Below are 15,039 nucleotides of genomic sequence, written 5' to 3'. Positions count from 1 at the left end.
ATATGTTCAATATATAGATAATAGTCTCTTGGGCTCTGTTTTGAGTTCAGAATAACGTTTAGTGCTATTTTTGGAATAGTAAGTCTTATTTTCCAGAAACTGGTTTTCACCGTCTCCTGCATTTTTTAGCCACAAGAAGAATGTACCTGATTTGTAGTTTAGGGCCGATAAGCAACAACGAGTTAACAGGAATTGCGGGGTGGGGTTTGTACGCTGTTTGGACCCACTGGCCTTCCGTACTTCTGCGTGGTTTCGCGCGACTGCGCTCGTGTGCTGGAATGATTTTCGTGTCTCGTGACGTGTGAAGATTTTACGCCTTTTATAGAATTCAGTATTCCCGCCACCAGTACGCAAGGCTGGTTCTGTCGAACTTATACAAACAATAAGAGAGCCATTCGTGGTTTACTTCAACGAGTCATAATTTATGCACCCGTATGTCATCTTTTACTGGAATTTCTGTATGGTATCCTGTTACTGGAAGACAATTTGGTTGTTACCACAATCTCTTCTCATGAATTAGGTAACAAGTATTGTACAAGCTGGTTAAATTAGTTTACCCAGCAAGTCACTACGTTCACTCATTCAAGAAAGACACGGATACAAACTGTGTATTTTGCAAAGAGCACGCAATTTCCTGCAGTGATAAGCTACTGTAATACCTAGGACTGGACAAAAGTGCAAAAATTCATTATATAAATAAATATTCCTTATCACAAACCATTCTCATATTCAGCGAGAATGTGCTATTTATTTGGCTTCTTCGACTGTTGCAAGGAGGATAAACACCTTTACTTAATCTAGTATTACTCTCAACCAAGTTTCAATCATATACAATTTAACAAAGTTAAGCAGCCTGAATTTCGGCACTCCTATGAAACCACAGTACATTATCCAACACTCTTGTAAAAAATAGTTAAGACTTAAACTTTGCAAATTCTTCGATATTGTTGTTTAAACTGTAATCGTAGTCACCTCACTTTTTTTATATTTTGTACAGAGAAGCACTTGGGCAGCGGCAGCGACCCCTATGACGTCACTCGAAGTTCATCTGAAGCCCGGGAGCGATGCGCGCAACTATGTAAATCACACCTCCGACGGGGGGAGAAACCAAGCGAGAAATCGAAACTGAAGGAAGTAATTCGACGTCGAGGTTCCGGTGTGGTTTGTACTGATCTGGTGTGTGTGTGTGTCGCAGGAGTGAGGAGCCGGAGCCGAGATGGAAACGCTGCCCACCATTGTCTGCGGATTTTGTCACGAGTCCGAGGAGTCAAAGATCACGGGGCCAATTTTAAAGAAAAACAGTGTCGTGGCGCACGAGAACTGCCTGGTAAGAGTAACTCCCCAGTAACACCGTACTTGACCGTCGTAGTGCTCGGAGCCTCCATGGCACATCGGCGTTTTTCTCTCGCGAGACTGGGACGTTAGTTCTGCTCGCAGTGAAACGGGGCTGGCAGCCGTCCGCCGAGTCGTCTTCTTGCAGCATCTTTAATTTGTGCTTCGTTTTTTTGCACTGATTCCAGGTAGTCGTCCAGCTAAACTTTTAAACTTAAAGTCATCATATCCTTCTTTATTTACCTCCATGTTTTTGTTCAAGACAAGTGTACATGTCCAAAGTACAGAATGACTGTCAAAGTGTGTGAGAGTCACTCGTGACATATGTCCCACTGATCTGATGTATGTGTGAGCGACCCAGTAAGTAGTGTATCTAGCAGTGTAAGTCACTGCGGTGAATAAGGTTAAAGGTGTGTGGGCTCATAACACTATATAGAATTCCTTTGGCAGTTGCTTTGGAGAAAAGTGTCTGCTGACTGAATACCGTTATTTACTCCATTATATAAGTCGCCCTTAGTTTTACTTTACAAAAAAAGAAAAAGTTTTGCATACCTCGCACGGGGGGGAGGGAAAAAGTGTAAAACTCTAAGAAATAGATAATCAGTGTTGTGGCAGTTTCAGATTTTTTGGAACTTGCCTTGGTTAAAGATAATCAGAATTTCAACAATTGTCAGCTTGCCTTTGTTTTTGAGTCATGCAATCTTTTGTTAATACCGCACCCATCGTATGCGTACAGGACCATTGATTGTTGTCAGTTTCACGCTCCGATTTCAAATCAGTTCTCATAAGTCATTCGTGAAGCGTTCGTTGTTCATACCGTATCTCAAGTCTTGTAAACAGAAACTTGCATTACAAATCCAGTAAGTCGAGAAAAGCATTCCAAGGACCTACTTGTGGAAAGTTTCCTGCACTGGAGGACGAATTATTTGAATATATGTTAAGTTTGCGTAAAGGTGGTTGCTGTATTTCCCATGAAATGTAACATTTTAAAGCACGCAAGTTGGCTACAAAATGAGGCATCGGTTGCACAGATCTGAAAGTGAGACGAGGTTGGATCACGAGATTCATGAAGAGGAAAAGTCGTTCCCTTTGGCGAAGGACATCCCTGTGCCAAAGAATGCCGGTAAATGTAAAAAGATGTAATGTAAATGTAATTCGTTATAGGGCATAAATCGTATGGCAACAACCAGTTTTACAGATGGTTTTTCCTTCTAAATGATGACTTGGAGAAGAAAACAAGTACTACAGAGAAGCTAAAACACAGGAGACCTAAGGAAACAAAAACAAATAATTTCAAGTTAGATTGACTCATTTCTCTGACTCTTTTCTCCAGAGTGACTTCCAGTGTTAAGATGCTTACAATTTACCCATTCATGCAGCTGGGTAATTTTACTGGAGCAACTTTACTGGGTAAAGTACTGCACTCTACTGGGGTTCCTATTCTGAGTGTGTTTTGCTCCCAGCTAATGGTGGCAAGAGGAAACTCAGGTCCTTTTACCTCCATAACAGACAAATTTTAGAAAACTGAACAATGAATAAAAGCCACTTAAAAATAAGTAAATCTGTGTTCCTTTGAAAATTTGTAACTCGAATGTTACTTGTCTTGTTTACATTTATTCATTTAGCAGATACTTTTCTCCAAAACAACATACATCTCAGAAAAAATGCAATTTGTGCATTACATTAAGAGAAAGAGACATGTGCTTCTTAAATAAACCTAGTTTGCTACTCTCCACTTGATGTGCCAATGTTCATTGGCCAAGTAGGTGCATAAAACACAGGATAGATGAATCCTGATGACCTACCAAATTTTTTTTTATTATTATTTTTTTAAAAGGATAAGGTACACAATCACATACAATGCCAGAGTAGCAACTGTGTAAAGGCCTACCTGGGGAAGATGAAGTTATGGTGCATGAACTTTTACACCACACATGAGCTGAAGAGATCTTGGGCGAAATGGATCCAGAAGAGGCGAGTTTTCAGACCCTTCTTGAATGTAGACAGTTTCTGCAGTTCTGAGTGAGAAGGGAAGGTCATTCCACCACGGTGGAGCCACAACCGTGAACTTCCATGCTTTCCCTTTCGTGCACAGGACCACCGATCGAGCAGAAGTAGACGAGCCGTGTAGCTGTTGATCAAGTCTTGTAAATAGCTTGGATCAGTTCTATAGACATTTGTAGACAATAACCAGGTTCTTGAATTTGAGTTGGGCAGCTATAGGAAGCCAGTGCAGAGAAATGAGTAGAGGAGATTCATGGGAACACTTTGACAAACCAGGACTCATGCAGCAGCATTCTGAATCAGCTGCTGAGGTATGATGGCAGTAGCAGGAAGGCCACACAGGAGAAAGTTGCAGTAATCCAGATGGGAAGTCACTGTTACCTGGACAAGTATTTGGGCAGAGTCAGTTGCGAGGTAGGGATGGATCCTATGAATATTATGCAGGATGTATCAGCAGGGCTGGGTTGTGGCTTTGATGACTCGAGTCTGTCTTTCTCTTGGCACAATCGTTACTCCCAGGCTCTTGGCTGAGGAGGTAGGCAAAATGAGCGAGTTGTCCAGTTTTAATCGATAGATTGTGACAGGAGGACAGACCAGCTGGGAGGTGAAGAACCTCTGTTTTGGAGAGGTTGAGCTGGAGGTGGTGATCAGACATGCAGAGATGTCCGACAGGCAGGCAGCAATGCGTGCGGAAATGTCTTGCGCTCCAGGTATAAAGGAGAGGAAGAGCTGGGTATCATCAGCATAGCAGTGATATTTGAATCCAAGGGAGGCTATGACCAGGCCAAGGTAGGAGGTGTAGATCAAGAAGAGAAGAGGACCCAAAACCAAGCCCTATGGGACACTGGTTGAGAAAGGCAGAGAAGGAGGGCTCTCCCAGACCACTTGATAGTATCTGTTAGATAGGTAGGACTCACACCATCTTACTGCCACTCCTTTGCTCCCAAGCTGACTAAGAGGAGAGTAGAAACCGGTGGTTGACTGTCAAATGTTGCAGACAGATTGAGGAGGATGAGGACTGAGGAGTTGATGAGCTTAGTGATGAAGGTGGAGGAGTTGTGGGGGAATGTACTGTAGGAGTGATGATAGGATCGGATCAAGCGGGCAGGTGGTGGCTCTGTGCAGTATCAGGAGGTCAGAGATTTCAGATTCGGAGAACGGCTTGAATTTGAAGAGGATAGCTTTGCAGGAAGGTCCAGTGCAAACTGGGCTGGGTGATGCTGAGAACTTGTCAGTGATTAGCTTGACTTTCTCTCTCTGAAAAACAAAGCAAAGTCATCAGCAATGAGACAAGAGGGAGGAGGAGGCAGCAGAGGACACAGAAGGGATGAGAAGGTGGCAAAGTGTGTAGTTTTTTTAGATGCAGACTATTTTGTTGTGGTAGAAGGAGGCTTTAGCTGAAGAGACAGCAGAGTGAAAAGTAGCTAGGAGTGAGTTGTAGGCATCCAGGTCCGAGCAAGTCTTGGATTTACACCATCTTTGCTCTGCAGCCCAGAGTTTGGTCCTGTTAGCTCATAATGTATCAGTCAGCCATGGGGTGGCACTGGGGCATGCCGGTCTAGAAGACAGTGAAAAGAGAGTCAAGGGTGGAAGATAGGGCAGAGAGGAAAGTATTAGTGGCATCATCTGTTGATAGATCCAAGAACTGTGCAGCAGAAGGGAGAGTGGACAGCATAGCAGAGGCAAAGCAGGAGGGTGAGAGATTTTAAGTAGCAGCGGAAGGTGACGACAGGTGCAGAAAGAGGCGAGGAATTAGAGGTGAGGCAGGGTTGAAAGGAAATGAAGAAGTGATCAGAGACATTCAGCAGAGTAACAGAGAGGATGGGAAAGCCACAGTTGTGGGAAGATAGAAGGTCAAGACAGTTGCCTGCTTTGTGAGTAGCAGGAGATTTGATCTCTCCCTGTCCCAAGGACTGTAGGAGCAACAGAAGGCCGGTTGCATGAATGTCAGCGACATGTAGGTTGAAGTCACTCAGGAGACTCAATGGAGTGCTCTCCTCTGGTAGAGAGCTCAAAAAGATGTCACGGTCATCCAAGAAGCAGCCAAGAGGGCCAGGAGGGCAATAAAGAACAACCACAACAAGAGCAACTGGGGCAGTGAGAGACAGCATGCCATTCAAAGGAAGACAGGAAGAATAGAATATTCCCACCAGGGAGAGATGAGCAGGCCTGTGCCTCCACCTCTGCTGGAGGAATGAGGGGTGTGAGAGAAGGAAGTTAGTGGAGAGTACTGCAGAGGTGGCTGAGTTGTCTGAGGCAATCCAGGTTTCAGTTAGGACCAGGAGGTCCAGTGAGAGATGGGTGGTGTAGGGTGGTGTAGGCTGGTATGAAGTCAGCCTTTCTCACACCAGACTAGCAGTTCCAGAGTCCTATGGAGAAATTTAAAGCAGGATGGAGAGTTTGACAGGCAAGGATAGACCAGGTTACTCTAGCAGCAGGAGCACCCAGGTGTCTGACAGTGACAACATCACATGGCTTGGTTGCCGTAGAAGCCTTTGATGGTCAACATGTTTGACGCATGATCCTTTGCGGAACCCAGTACCAGTGGAATGACTCCCTTGTCTTTGCACCCCAAGTCTTCCCACTAAGAGGCTGCTACTATGGCTCACCAGCCGCTATTTAAACCGGTCGAATTTCTGTCAGCTGAGCTTCCTAATCGAAACCGAAACTACTCCAACAATGGTGACCAAAACAAACGACCAAACGGATGTGGTTAATCGATCCACGGAGTCACGCCCACTCCACACTACGGGACACAGAATTGTTCCAGAGAGCGGGCGCCCTAACAGACCACAAAATACAACTTAACAAACAAATTAATAAAAGTGCCATCCACAACTACACAGACACACAACTGATTGTGCCTGTCTATCCGCACAGCTACACGACAGGAATGCACAGCGGGAAAAAGCAGTAGCAACACGACCACACTTGCTCGAAAAATCATGAACCGCAGCGAAGGACCTCCAACACAAAATGTAATGCACAATGAATGAATGAATGAATGAATTGTTGCACAAGAAACTGCAAGCACCCACATCTGCATTATTTATCACAGCAGCTCCTGAAAAACTTTGACAGTGTAGAGGTGTCATGCCCGTATCCATGTCTTTAAACACTTGTGATTAAACAGTTTTTGTATTTCTTCTGTTTGTTTTGCAGTTTTTTTCCTCTGGGATTTACAACAAAAACACACCTGATACAGATGACCTGGAAGGATTTGAAGAGCAGGATGTGATACAGGAAATGAAGAGAGGCAAATTTTTGGTATTTAAAAATTTGATACTCTTCCCCCCCCCCCCCCCAGTTCTGCCTTCACATGTAACTAATTATAGTTGTCCTTCATCTCTGGTACTTTGTTTTGCCAGCTTCAATGTTGTAAATGAGTTTTGGCAGCGGGTCCTCTTTTTCCACAAATTTACTTACTGGATGACTCTCCCATAAATGATAAATAGATGAATATCAGATGGATTCACTTTTATAACAGATGAAATCCTGAACTCAGCTGAAATCGTATAGGACTATTCTTGAAGAAACTGTTCTGAAAATAACTTTTAATTGCAAATTCCATTTTGGGAATTCAAGGCACTTCACCCGTCCTGGGTGTGTCCCCTCCCCCCTCCAGCCTTGCGCCCTATGTTGCCGGGTTCGGCTCCAGTTCGCCGCGACCCTGTTTGGGACAAGCGGTTTCAGACTGGGTGTGTGTGTGGGGTGTGGGGTGTGGGGTGGGGGTGGGGCACTTCAATAATGCTGTACTTGTATTTTAAACAATGACTTCCAGTACTTCAGTCTGAATCAGGTTTTTTTTTTTTTTTTTTCTCCCCTCCTCTGTCTTCCCTCCCTCCTCCCATCATATCCATATGCAAAAGTATAACGCTTTACTACCTACCTCAATTGTAATGCTTTACTGCCCTACCTCTGGTCATATGTAAGTCTGTCAGTATTTCTCAAAGCAAATCTTTAAATGTACAAGAAACGGGCTTGTCCTGAAAATAAGCCTGAAGGTGTGTATTTTCAGGAAAGGACAAAGTTGATGTCTGTTTTGTGTTGCTCAGTCTCTTTCTAGATTTAAGATTTAGTTTTTTGTGATTCAGAGAACCTAAGAACCCTTAAAGTTATTTCATCAATTTCTCACCATTGTAGCTGCAGTAACGGACTGTGAAACACATTTCAGCAAGGTACTTGATTCATACCTGCTTGTCTGTGGTTGTGACAGTACTTTGTACGGAGTTGGACACAATCTGAGCTGCTCTCTGAGACTACGGAAAAAGAGGACCCAAACTGACCGCAAATCCTCAGCATTTTTCCCAAGTGTTTTTGTTTTTTTGTTGGTTTCAATCTTTTAGTTTTCTTGAGTTTTTATTTTTGCCTACAGTTTATGTAGTTGTATATTTTCTAATGGGAATTGAGGTATATTTTTATACAGAAATCACTATGTATTGCATAAAGAGAGAAAAGACATTTTGGTGCATTTTTATAAAAAGCAACAATGCTGGTTTTATGTTCTGACATAATGCATCAGTTATTTGAAATCAGTTATTTCAGTTGTTAAAAATTAACAAGTACCATCATTCATAAAAACATACTCATGGTGAACTTTAAGATTTGAACCAGCTGTCTGCTGGCTTCTTGCTGAAGTAATCTTTATCTAATCTTCACCAGCGTAAATTTTTAACACAGTCTCCAGCTGATGTTGATTATTTGTGCATTGGGACCTCATCTCAGCAGTACAAAAGATTTCAAATTGTTCTCTGCAGAAATGTCACAAGTGCAAGAAGAGTGGAGCAACTGTTGGGTGTGAGGTAAAGAAGTGCAAGAGGTCTTACCACTACTCCTGTGCCATCCATGACAAAGCCCAGAGAGTGGAGAACATCAAGAAGGGTGTTTTTAAGTGAGTATGGAGACTGTTCCTTATATTCAGTGGCAAACTACACATGAAGTGGTACATGCCTTTATCTTCAAAGTTTTCAGTGTGTGGTTCCAAGTGCATTGCAAACAAAGAGCCGAGATATATTGAAACTGAACTTGCATATTGAGTTTGGTTAACTTCTGTTAAGGCAAAACAAGTGTAACTGACATGGCATCCCAAAGAGTATTGGAATACTTTTGTATGTCCGCTAAAATGATTTCCATTCTTCTCTGCATTCATACATAAGTGTACGCATAACACATGCAGTCTTTCCTCGTTATCTCCATGTTTGCAGGTTTGCTCATTCGCTCGAAGTAAAGCGTAACCCATTTTTCACCATTCACAGGCACCTCGCGGCTATTCACGGCCATGCACAGTACGCAAAAAATTTTGACACCTACTGCACAGCATTGCATATGGGATCCAGCAAGGAGAGGGTGCTTCCTTGTTCTTGCGGCTCTCGTGTTAACATGTTTGCACACACACACCTGCAGACCCCCAGCATGTTGAGTTTACAGATTAATAGGAAATCCTTAAATTCTGATGGATTCAGTGTCCACATAAACTGTATGAAGACTGCAATCATTTTTTGTTGCAAATCATCACCCTTATGTGCTGTAGCATATACTTAACATATACAAGAAATTTTGAGTTTGTATATGCCAACCTTAACCAAGCTTAATTATTTTATACAGGTGGTGGCATAACGCCAGATCTTTTTTTGCAGAATGTAATAAAGAGCATCTCTTTTGGAAACTTCCACCACCTTCAGGAGTTTTATTCTCTCTTTATTTGTGATCAAATTTAGATTTAGTGTGTGCTGTTCTTTAAAAAGAACATAACATGCAGTTAACTACAGTTGACCCTTGAACAACGCGGGGTTTAGGGGCGCCGACCCCCGCGTAGTTGAAAATCCGCGTATAACTTTGGACTCACCAAAAACTTGACTATTAATAGCCTACTGTTGACTGGAAGCCTTACCGATAACAAAGTCGATTTAACACACGTTATATGCTGTATTCTTACAAAAAAGTAAGCCGGAGAAAAGGAAAATCATAAGGAAGGGGGAATACATTTACAGTACTCTACTGTATTTATTGATACCGTAAGTTTACGTCATCTGTTTACAAGATGAATTGTCTGTCTGTCAGTACCTACATCAATATTGTCTTATATGATACAAAACAGTGTAGATGTCATATGTATTACGTATATATTTTATAGTCGTAAATGATAAAATAGACTAGTATCTACATATATTTTATGCGTTCATGACATACCTAACTTTTTCTTAATCTTTTCAATATTTCTAGGCTTCGCAGTTCGTCTGATTTTTTTCAAGCTCTCACAAATATCCAAAAAAATTTTCCCAATATATCTATTGAGAAAAAAAATCCACGAGTAAGTGGACCCGTGCAGTTCAAACCCATGTTGTTCAAGGGTTAGCTGTAATTTAAATGTTATTTCTGCTCTTAATTTCACTATGTGGCCATCTCCTCCTAGGTTGTATTGTGAATTGCACCGGCAGTCACCCACAAGAGAGATTAATTGTAAGTTTGCTGTAAATACATTAGTACTTAGGCTGCACCTGGTCTGTTTATTTTCACTTTATGCACTGTGTAGTTTTGAATGAGTGAGAACTGACTAATCTTGAAAGAAATATGTATTTAGTTTTGAGTTGTCAAGAAGAATACTTAATGTAATGCAACAATTGCTTCTGAAATTTTTTTTGTTTGCTTCAATTCAGCAAAATGGGGATATGTAATCACTGTTTATTATTTAATTTGATATTGTTAATTTGCAACGTAATGTTTTATATGTTGAATAAATATCTAGTCAAAAATTCCACTGCTGAGCAATCAACGAAAACTGGTAACAGCGACAGAGCACAGGACCTGGAAATACCTGCCAAGGTTTGTCATTTTCTTTGCTTGAGTACACAGGGGTTGGTGTAAATTTCTTTCTGGTCTTTAGTTCAGTATTCATTGGCAATATACCAGATACAGTATGTAAGTACTATTGGCTTTTTGTGTACAATGTAAAACACTTATTTAAAAGGTAAACATTGAACTTTTATGTAAAACATAAATATTAATAAAACAAATTATGAACTGTCATACAATGTGTGAGTTAAATTGTGCATTTACATCTTTGCTGAGACATTAATATATATTTCTTTTTACTGCAGAGAAGAAGACAACATACTTTACAGGGGTAAGTGTCAGTTGGAAATTTATTCATGTACACTGGGTCCTCCACTTAGGTGCACAATTGGCACAACAAGTGTGTTTGTAACTCAGTTTGTTTGTAAATCAAAAAGTATCTTATTACTACATAGGCAGGGTACACTATGGACAGAGCAGCAGTCAGTCAGTCACTGGCATTGATTGACTTGAAACAACCTTTATACTGTCTACTTTAAAATTACTGAAAATAAATAATACTTCATCTCCACAACCTTCTATTCAATCCCAGTTGCTGACTCTTGCAGCACATAAACTTGTGGAACATTATTCTGCAGCTGGCCACTTTGGTTGCTTTATTACCTGTATAATCAATAAAAGCATAATAACTGAGGTGTACCTGAATTTATCTTCTGGTTAGGTTCTGTAAAAGTCTTGGATGTAGCTATAATCAATATGAAATACTTTTTAAAAATAAATAAATAAATAAATAAATAAAAATGTTAATCTTATAACAGTTAATGCTGGCGCCTCAGTGCCTGAGCTGTGTGTGTAGGTTTGAATCTAAGTGAAGAGTTTACGTGTTCTCTCCATGTCTGCAATCAAAAGACCTGTGTGGAAGTAAACTGTTTGCATACTCTTCCTTACCATGAAAACCATGCTGTGGACTCATGACTCTGCAACAGTTCCTGATTAGACACTCAGAAACACCACAGCTGTAGAAGGTCTGGAATAGGGTTGAATTTAAAAAAAAAAAAAAAAGACACATGAAATGAACACTTGTTAAGAATATGTAAAAAAAAAAAAAAAAAAAAAAAAAAAATGGGGGGAGGGTATCAGAATTTGCCTATCCTGTCTGCGGCTATGTCTCTTTCTCTGAATGTAATGCATAAGTTGTACTTTTGCTGAGATGTACGTCGCTTTGGACAAAAGCGTCTGCTAAATGAATAAATGTAAATGAACACAATTAAATAAACTTTTATAGTGTTTGTATCATATGAAAACTTGATTGTTGGTAACACAAGGACCCAGTTTAGGGTCGCTTACCATCCACTCACTATAACTTTGAGTTTAACTGGTCTGTTTCCTCTCTTGCAGTCATACCAGAAAAGTTAGGAGGAGCATCCTGTACTCAGATGATTCTTCTAGCTCAGGTGCGCCCTCTTTTTCTTGGGATTATGCATAATTTCATTTGTGATATTTCATACCTGGATATTTTACACTTGGATTGTTATACTTCCTGTTTAACTACTGGTAATGTGACTGTGTAATAAGTATTCCATTGAAAATATTTAGTGAACTCTACTTTAAAGGATGTACCGTTCAACAATGGACACAGTATGTGAAACAACATATTTGGTTTCAGTCATTTAAAATTAGTTTTAATGTAACTTGAAATGAATAAAAATGTGTGTTTTAACTATATCAAATATTTTTACAGAAGAGGGACTTTGTATTTAGGAACATATCAAGTTAAGAAGGAGTTTCTTGTCTCAGCTGTAAAAAGAGAAAAGGCTATATGCATTTTTTTTTTTTTTTCTTTTTTTTTGCAGATGGTCATGAGCAATATGACTGTGAACAAGCACCTTTGGAGAATGATTTGGAAGAGAAGGCATGTTCAGTAACAAAAGTGAGCTTTAAGTCTGCATGTTGATTGGATGCAGTGGAACTAATAATTGGCCAATCTTGAGGTTGTGCAAAATTTAATAAGTAGTCATAAAAGGAAAAAAGAAAAGTATTAAAGGAACTGCACGGTAGAGCTTCAATGATAATTGCACTCAATTTGATTTAGCTTATTTTTTGGTAATTTTTTTTCCCCCACAGCAAATTGTTAAAGCTGACAAAACAAGGTAAAATACATTGGTTTTTAAATGCGCTTTTTTGCTCTTGGATTTTGTTGGTTGAAATATTGGGTTGAAGTGGGACTAATGCACTAAAGGAGAACATTCTCAGCTGTTTTCACTTATTTTCACAGTACCTATACAGATGAAGCACAGCCTTCCACTTCAGGTAAAAAAAAAAAAAAAAAAAAAAAACCACACTCATTTGGTCAGCAGAATTCACAGCTGTGGCAGTGTTTCTGGAGCGATGAAAAACCTTGATTTATATTCCCTGTTGTTAAGATGGCATGTTCTGCTTCAACTCTGAATTCAGTGAAGTCTAACCAGAGCTGTGTTCTTCACAGCAAATCTCTCATTGGCTTACAGTGAAAACCAAGATGAGACTGATATCGATTCTGTGAGTTCTTGTTAACCTGTGAAGGTACTTATGGGCATAAAACATCTTGTTCAAAGTGAGACAGAAACCAATGCTTCTACCCTCCACCCATCTCCTGGTGCAGGACCAGGGTTCCCAGAGCCTTCTGGTGCCGTTCAATATCAAGAAGGTGGAGACTCTTGCCCCGTCTCCTCCAGCTCCAGGTACCAATGCACAGAATGTCAGCAAATCCTTTTATTGTGAAGGAAGAAACAGTAGCAACAAAAAGATGGCAAAATGTTTAGCAGTTCGCTAACAAGTAACATCCTAATCAGACCAAAATATTTCATTACTTCTGAAAATAATACAATATGTAAAAAATGATGCGATATGGTAAAAGAATTCAAGAGAATTTCCTCAAATCGTTTACTTGGGTTACAAATATGAATCGGTTGTTCTGATATTATGCAGAATTTTTCTCTTCCTCTGGTCCTGTAACTGATGCTAGAAGAAAAGACTTTCTAACAGCAAGGTTATCTCCTCAGACATTAGTCCTTGTTCCAGTTCTGCAAGGCCAGTGAGTTTGGGCTCCCACTTCTGGTCCAAATGCCATGAAGCGGGCTGCCTTGAGTCTATCTTCTCCACCTTCATCTCATCCATGATCAGCCTTTCTGAAAAGATCCTGAACAAGCAAGCCAGTAATGAAGGTGAGCAGACTAATTTTAAAAAGAGCAGAACTTCTTTGTGCCCAGGCTTCAACCAAGGAAACCTGTCCGAAGGGATTTATTACACTTTAGATGAGTCACAGCTTTTTAATCACGTTTCAGTTGGGAGAATCTTTTGATTCTGCTTGGATGCTTCACGTTTTATTTTACACACATGTGCCTCTGATTTCTCCATGTATTTTCCATGCTCATGTATTTTCAGTTGTACCCACATAGTTGTTAGAAACTTTTCTTTAACTCAGAGACAGGATCATCCCTAACAGATGCAGAAGGGGGAGGTCCAGGCTACTCTGCAAGGGGATGATACCCAGATGGTTCTTTTGGTTTGATAACGTGCACATTCCAGTAGTACTGTGGATTCCCACCTTATCCTGTTCATGCGCTTACTTACATTTCAGGGGATGTTGTCAGTTGGAATATCTCATAATTTGCCTTTTTCCCTCTGCCCACAGAGTGTGATCTCTATTTCAAAGTGCTGATAGCCTCAGGAGTGCTGCCTGACATAATAACCAGGAAAGAACAAGGTAAGGTGAAAAGTCCAAGCGCAGTGTGTCACCCACCACCGGGGCTCTGGCTACTTTGTGCCGGGCCTCTGTTGATTGGGCACATGTGACTGACCAGATGTGTGCTGCTGTTTTTCAGACTTAAAGGAAAAAATGTCAAGTCTTGAGAAGGAGAGGGAAGCATTACAAACGGCCCTGTCCGTAATAAGCAGCGTGAGTAAAACAAGTGCCTTCCCAGTCAGTCACCAGTCCGGTGAACACCGTTCCAGTGAAGGATGCAGCCGTTGCCAGAACGGTACCAGCACACCCAACAACCCATCCTAAAGTGCTGAACTTCCAAAGCAGTTATCTGCAAATATTCTGGGGACCACGTTGCCTGCACTGTGTCCTTTCAAAGCCATTTTTTATATTAAGTTTTATGTTTTTAACTTTATCAGACAGTTTGGCAGCTTGTTTATCATCAGGATTTTATTCAGGCTTATACCAGGTGAAGTATTCAGAAGTTTTAGTGGATCTTTCGAAGCTATATTGAAATAGAGGGGGATTTTACTGCGTGTGTGTGTGTGTGTGTGTGTGTGTGTGTGTGTGTGTGTACAGTCATTCTTGTTATTTCAGCTCACTTCAGATGAATGAATTTTTGTAGAGCACTCTTCTCCCCAATGTAACACAGAACGTTGAACAAAATTCCTGGGAAGCATACAATACAAAATGGCAGCAGTTGTAGTTAACAGTGGAGTTTAAGCCAGCTGGCAGTTGAGAAGAGGAAAAAAACTCCTACTGCAAAGAAGGGGGAAACAACTGGTAGCATCGAGGTTAGAGGTGCTGCCTTTGGATCCAAAGGTTTTGGGTTTAATCCCCACCTTCAGATGTAGTACCCTCGAGCAAGGTACTTACCCTAATTTGCTCCAGTTAAGAAAAAAAAAATAAATTACCCAGCTGTATAAATGGCTAAATAATTGTAAGCTTGTAACTAATAATTGTAACCTCAACATTGTCACTTTGGAGAAAAGAATCAGTTAAATGAATAAATGTAAGGGGAGAAAAATAAACTTCTCTGGGGGTCCAAGTACCAGTAGGTTCCCAACTTTCCTGGGCATTCTAAAATTTAGACTACATCAAAGATTAATTTTACTTATGGTGAGGTCAACTGTGATATTTTTTGTGACTCTACAGTTACTCACTTGGTA

At 40.6% G+C, this 15,039-nt stretch overlaps 1 protein-coding gene across 2 annotated transcripts; it reads left to right on the top strand.

Moving 5' to 3' along the window:
* Positions 1-372: 372 nt before the first annotated feature.
* Positions 373-14,726, top strand: LOC108933126 (uncharacterized). 2 transcript variants are annotated; one of them, XM_018749957.1, is made up of 17 exons: positions 373-432; positions 998-1,078; positions 1,196-1,327; positions 6,499-6,603; positions 8,094-8,227; positions 9,749-9,795; positions 10,082-10,158; positions 10,434-10,459; positions 11,527-11,582; positions 11,982-12,058; positions 12,253-12,278; positions 12,404-12,438; positions 12,614-12,666; positions 12,770-12,848; positions 13,170-13,331; positions 13,802-13,873; positions 13,992-14,726. In XM_018749957.1, the coding sequence occupies exons 3-17, from the start codon at positions 1,217-1,219 to the stop codon at positions 14,174-14,176; spliced, it is 1,245 nt and encodes a 414-aa protein (XP_018605473.1). In that variant the 5' UTR covers positions 373-432; positions 998-1,078; positions 1,196-1,216; the 3' UTR covers positions 14,177-14,726. The 2 variants fall into 2 exon arrangements, with proteins under 2 accessions (XP_018605473.1, XP_018605472.1); XM_018749956.1 differs by lacking the exons at positions 373-432; positions 998-1,078 and having other exon boundaries at positions 1,102-1,327.
* Positions 14,727-15,039: the final 313 nt, after the last annotated feature.

The sequence above is a fragment of the Scleropages formosus genome, chromosome 1 (assembly GCF_900964775.1).
Source record: "Scleropages formosus chromosome 1, fSclFor1.1, whole genome shotgun sequence".
Classification (NCBI taxonomy): Eukaryota; Metazoa; Chordata; class Actinopteri; order Osteoglossiformes; family Osteoglossidae; genus Scleropages; species Scleropages formosus.
This window is presented reverse-complemented; position numbering and strand designations above follow the sequence as displayed.

Bases quoted from the DNA above. Each gene is read 5' to 3' on its own strand.
- LOC108933126 (XM_018749957.1), top strand. From the start codon at position 1,217: ATGGAAACGCTGCCCACCATTGTCTGCGGATTTTGTCACGAGTCCGAG. The intron at 12,059-12,252 runs GTGAGCTTTAAG...TTTCCCCCACAG, and splicing joins AGGCATGTTCAGTAACAAAA to CAAATTGTTAAAGCTGACAA. The intron at 13,332-13,801 runs GTGAGCAGACTA...CTCTGCCCACAG, and splicing joins CAAGCAAGCCAGTAATGAAG to AGTGTGATCTCTATTTCAAA.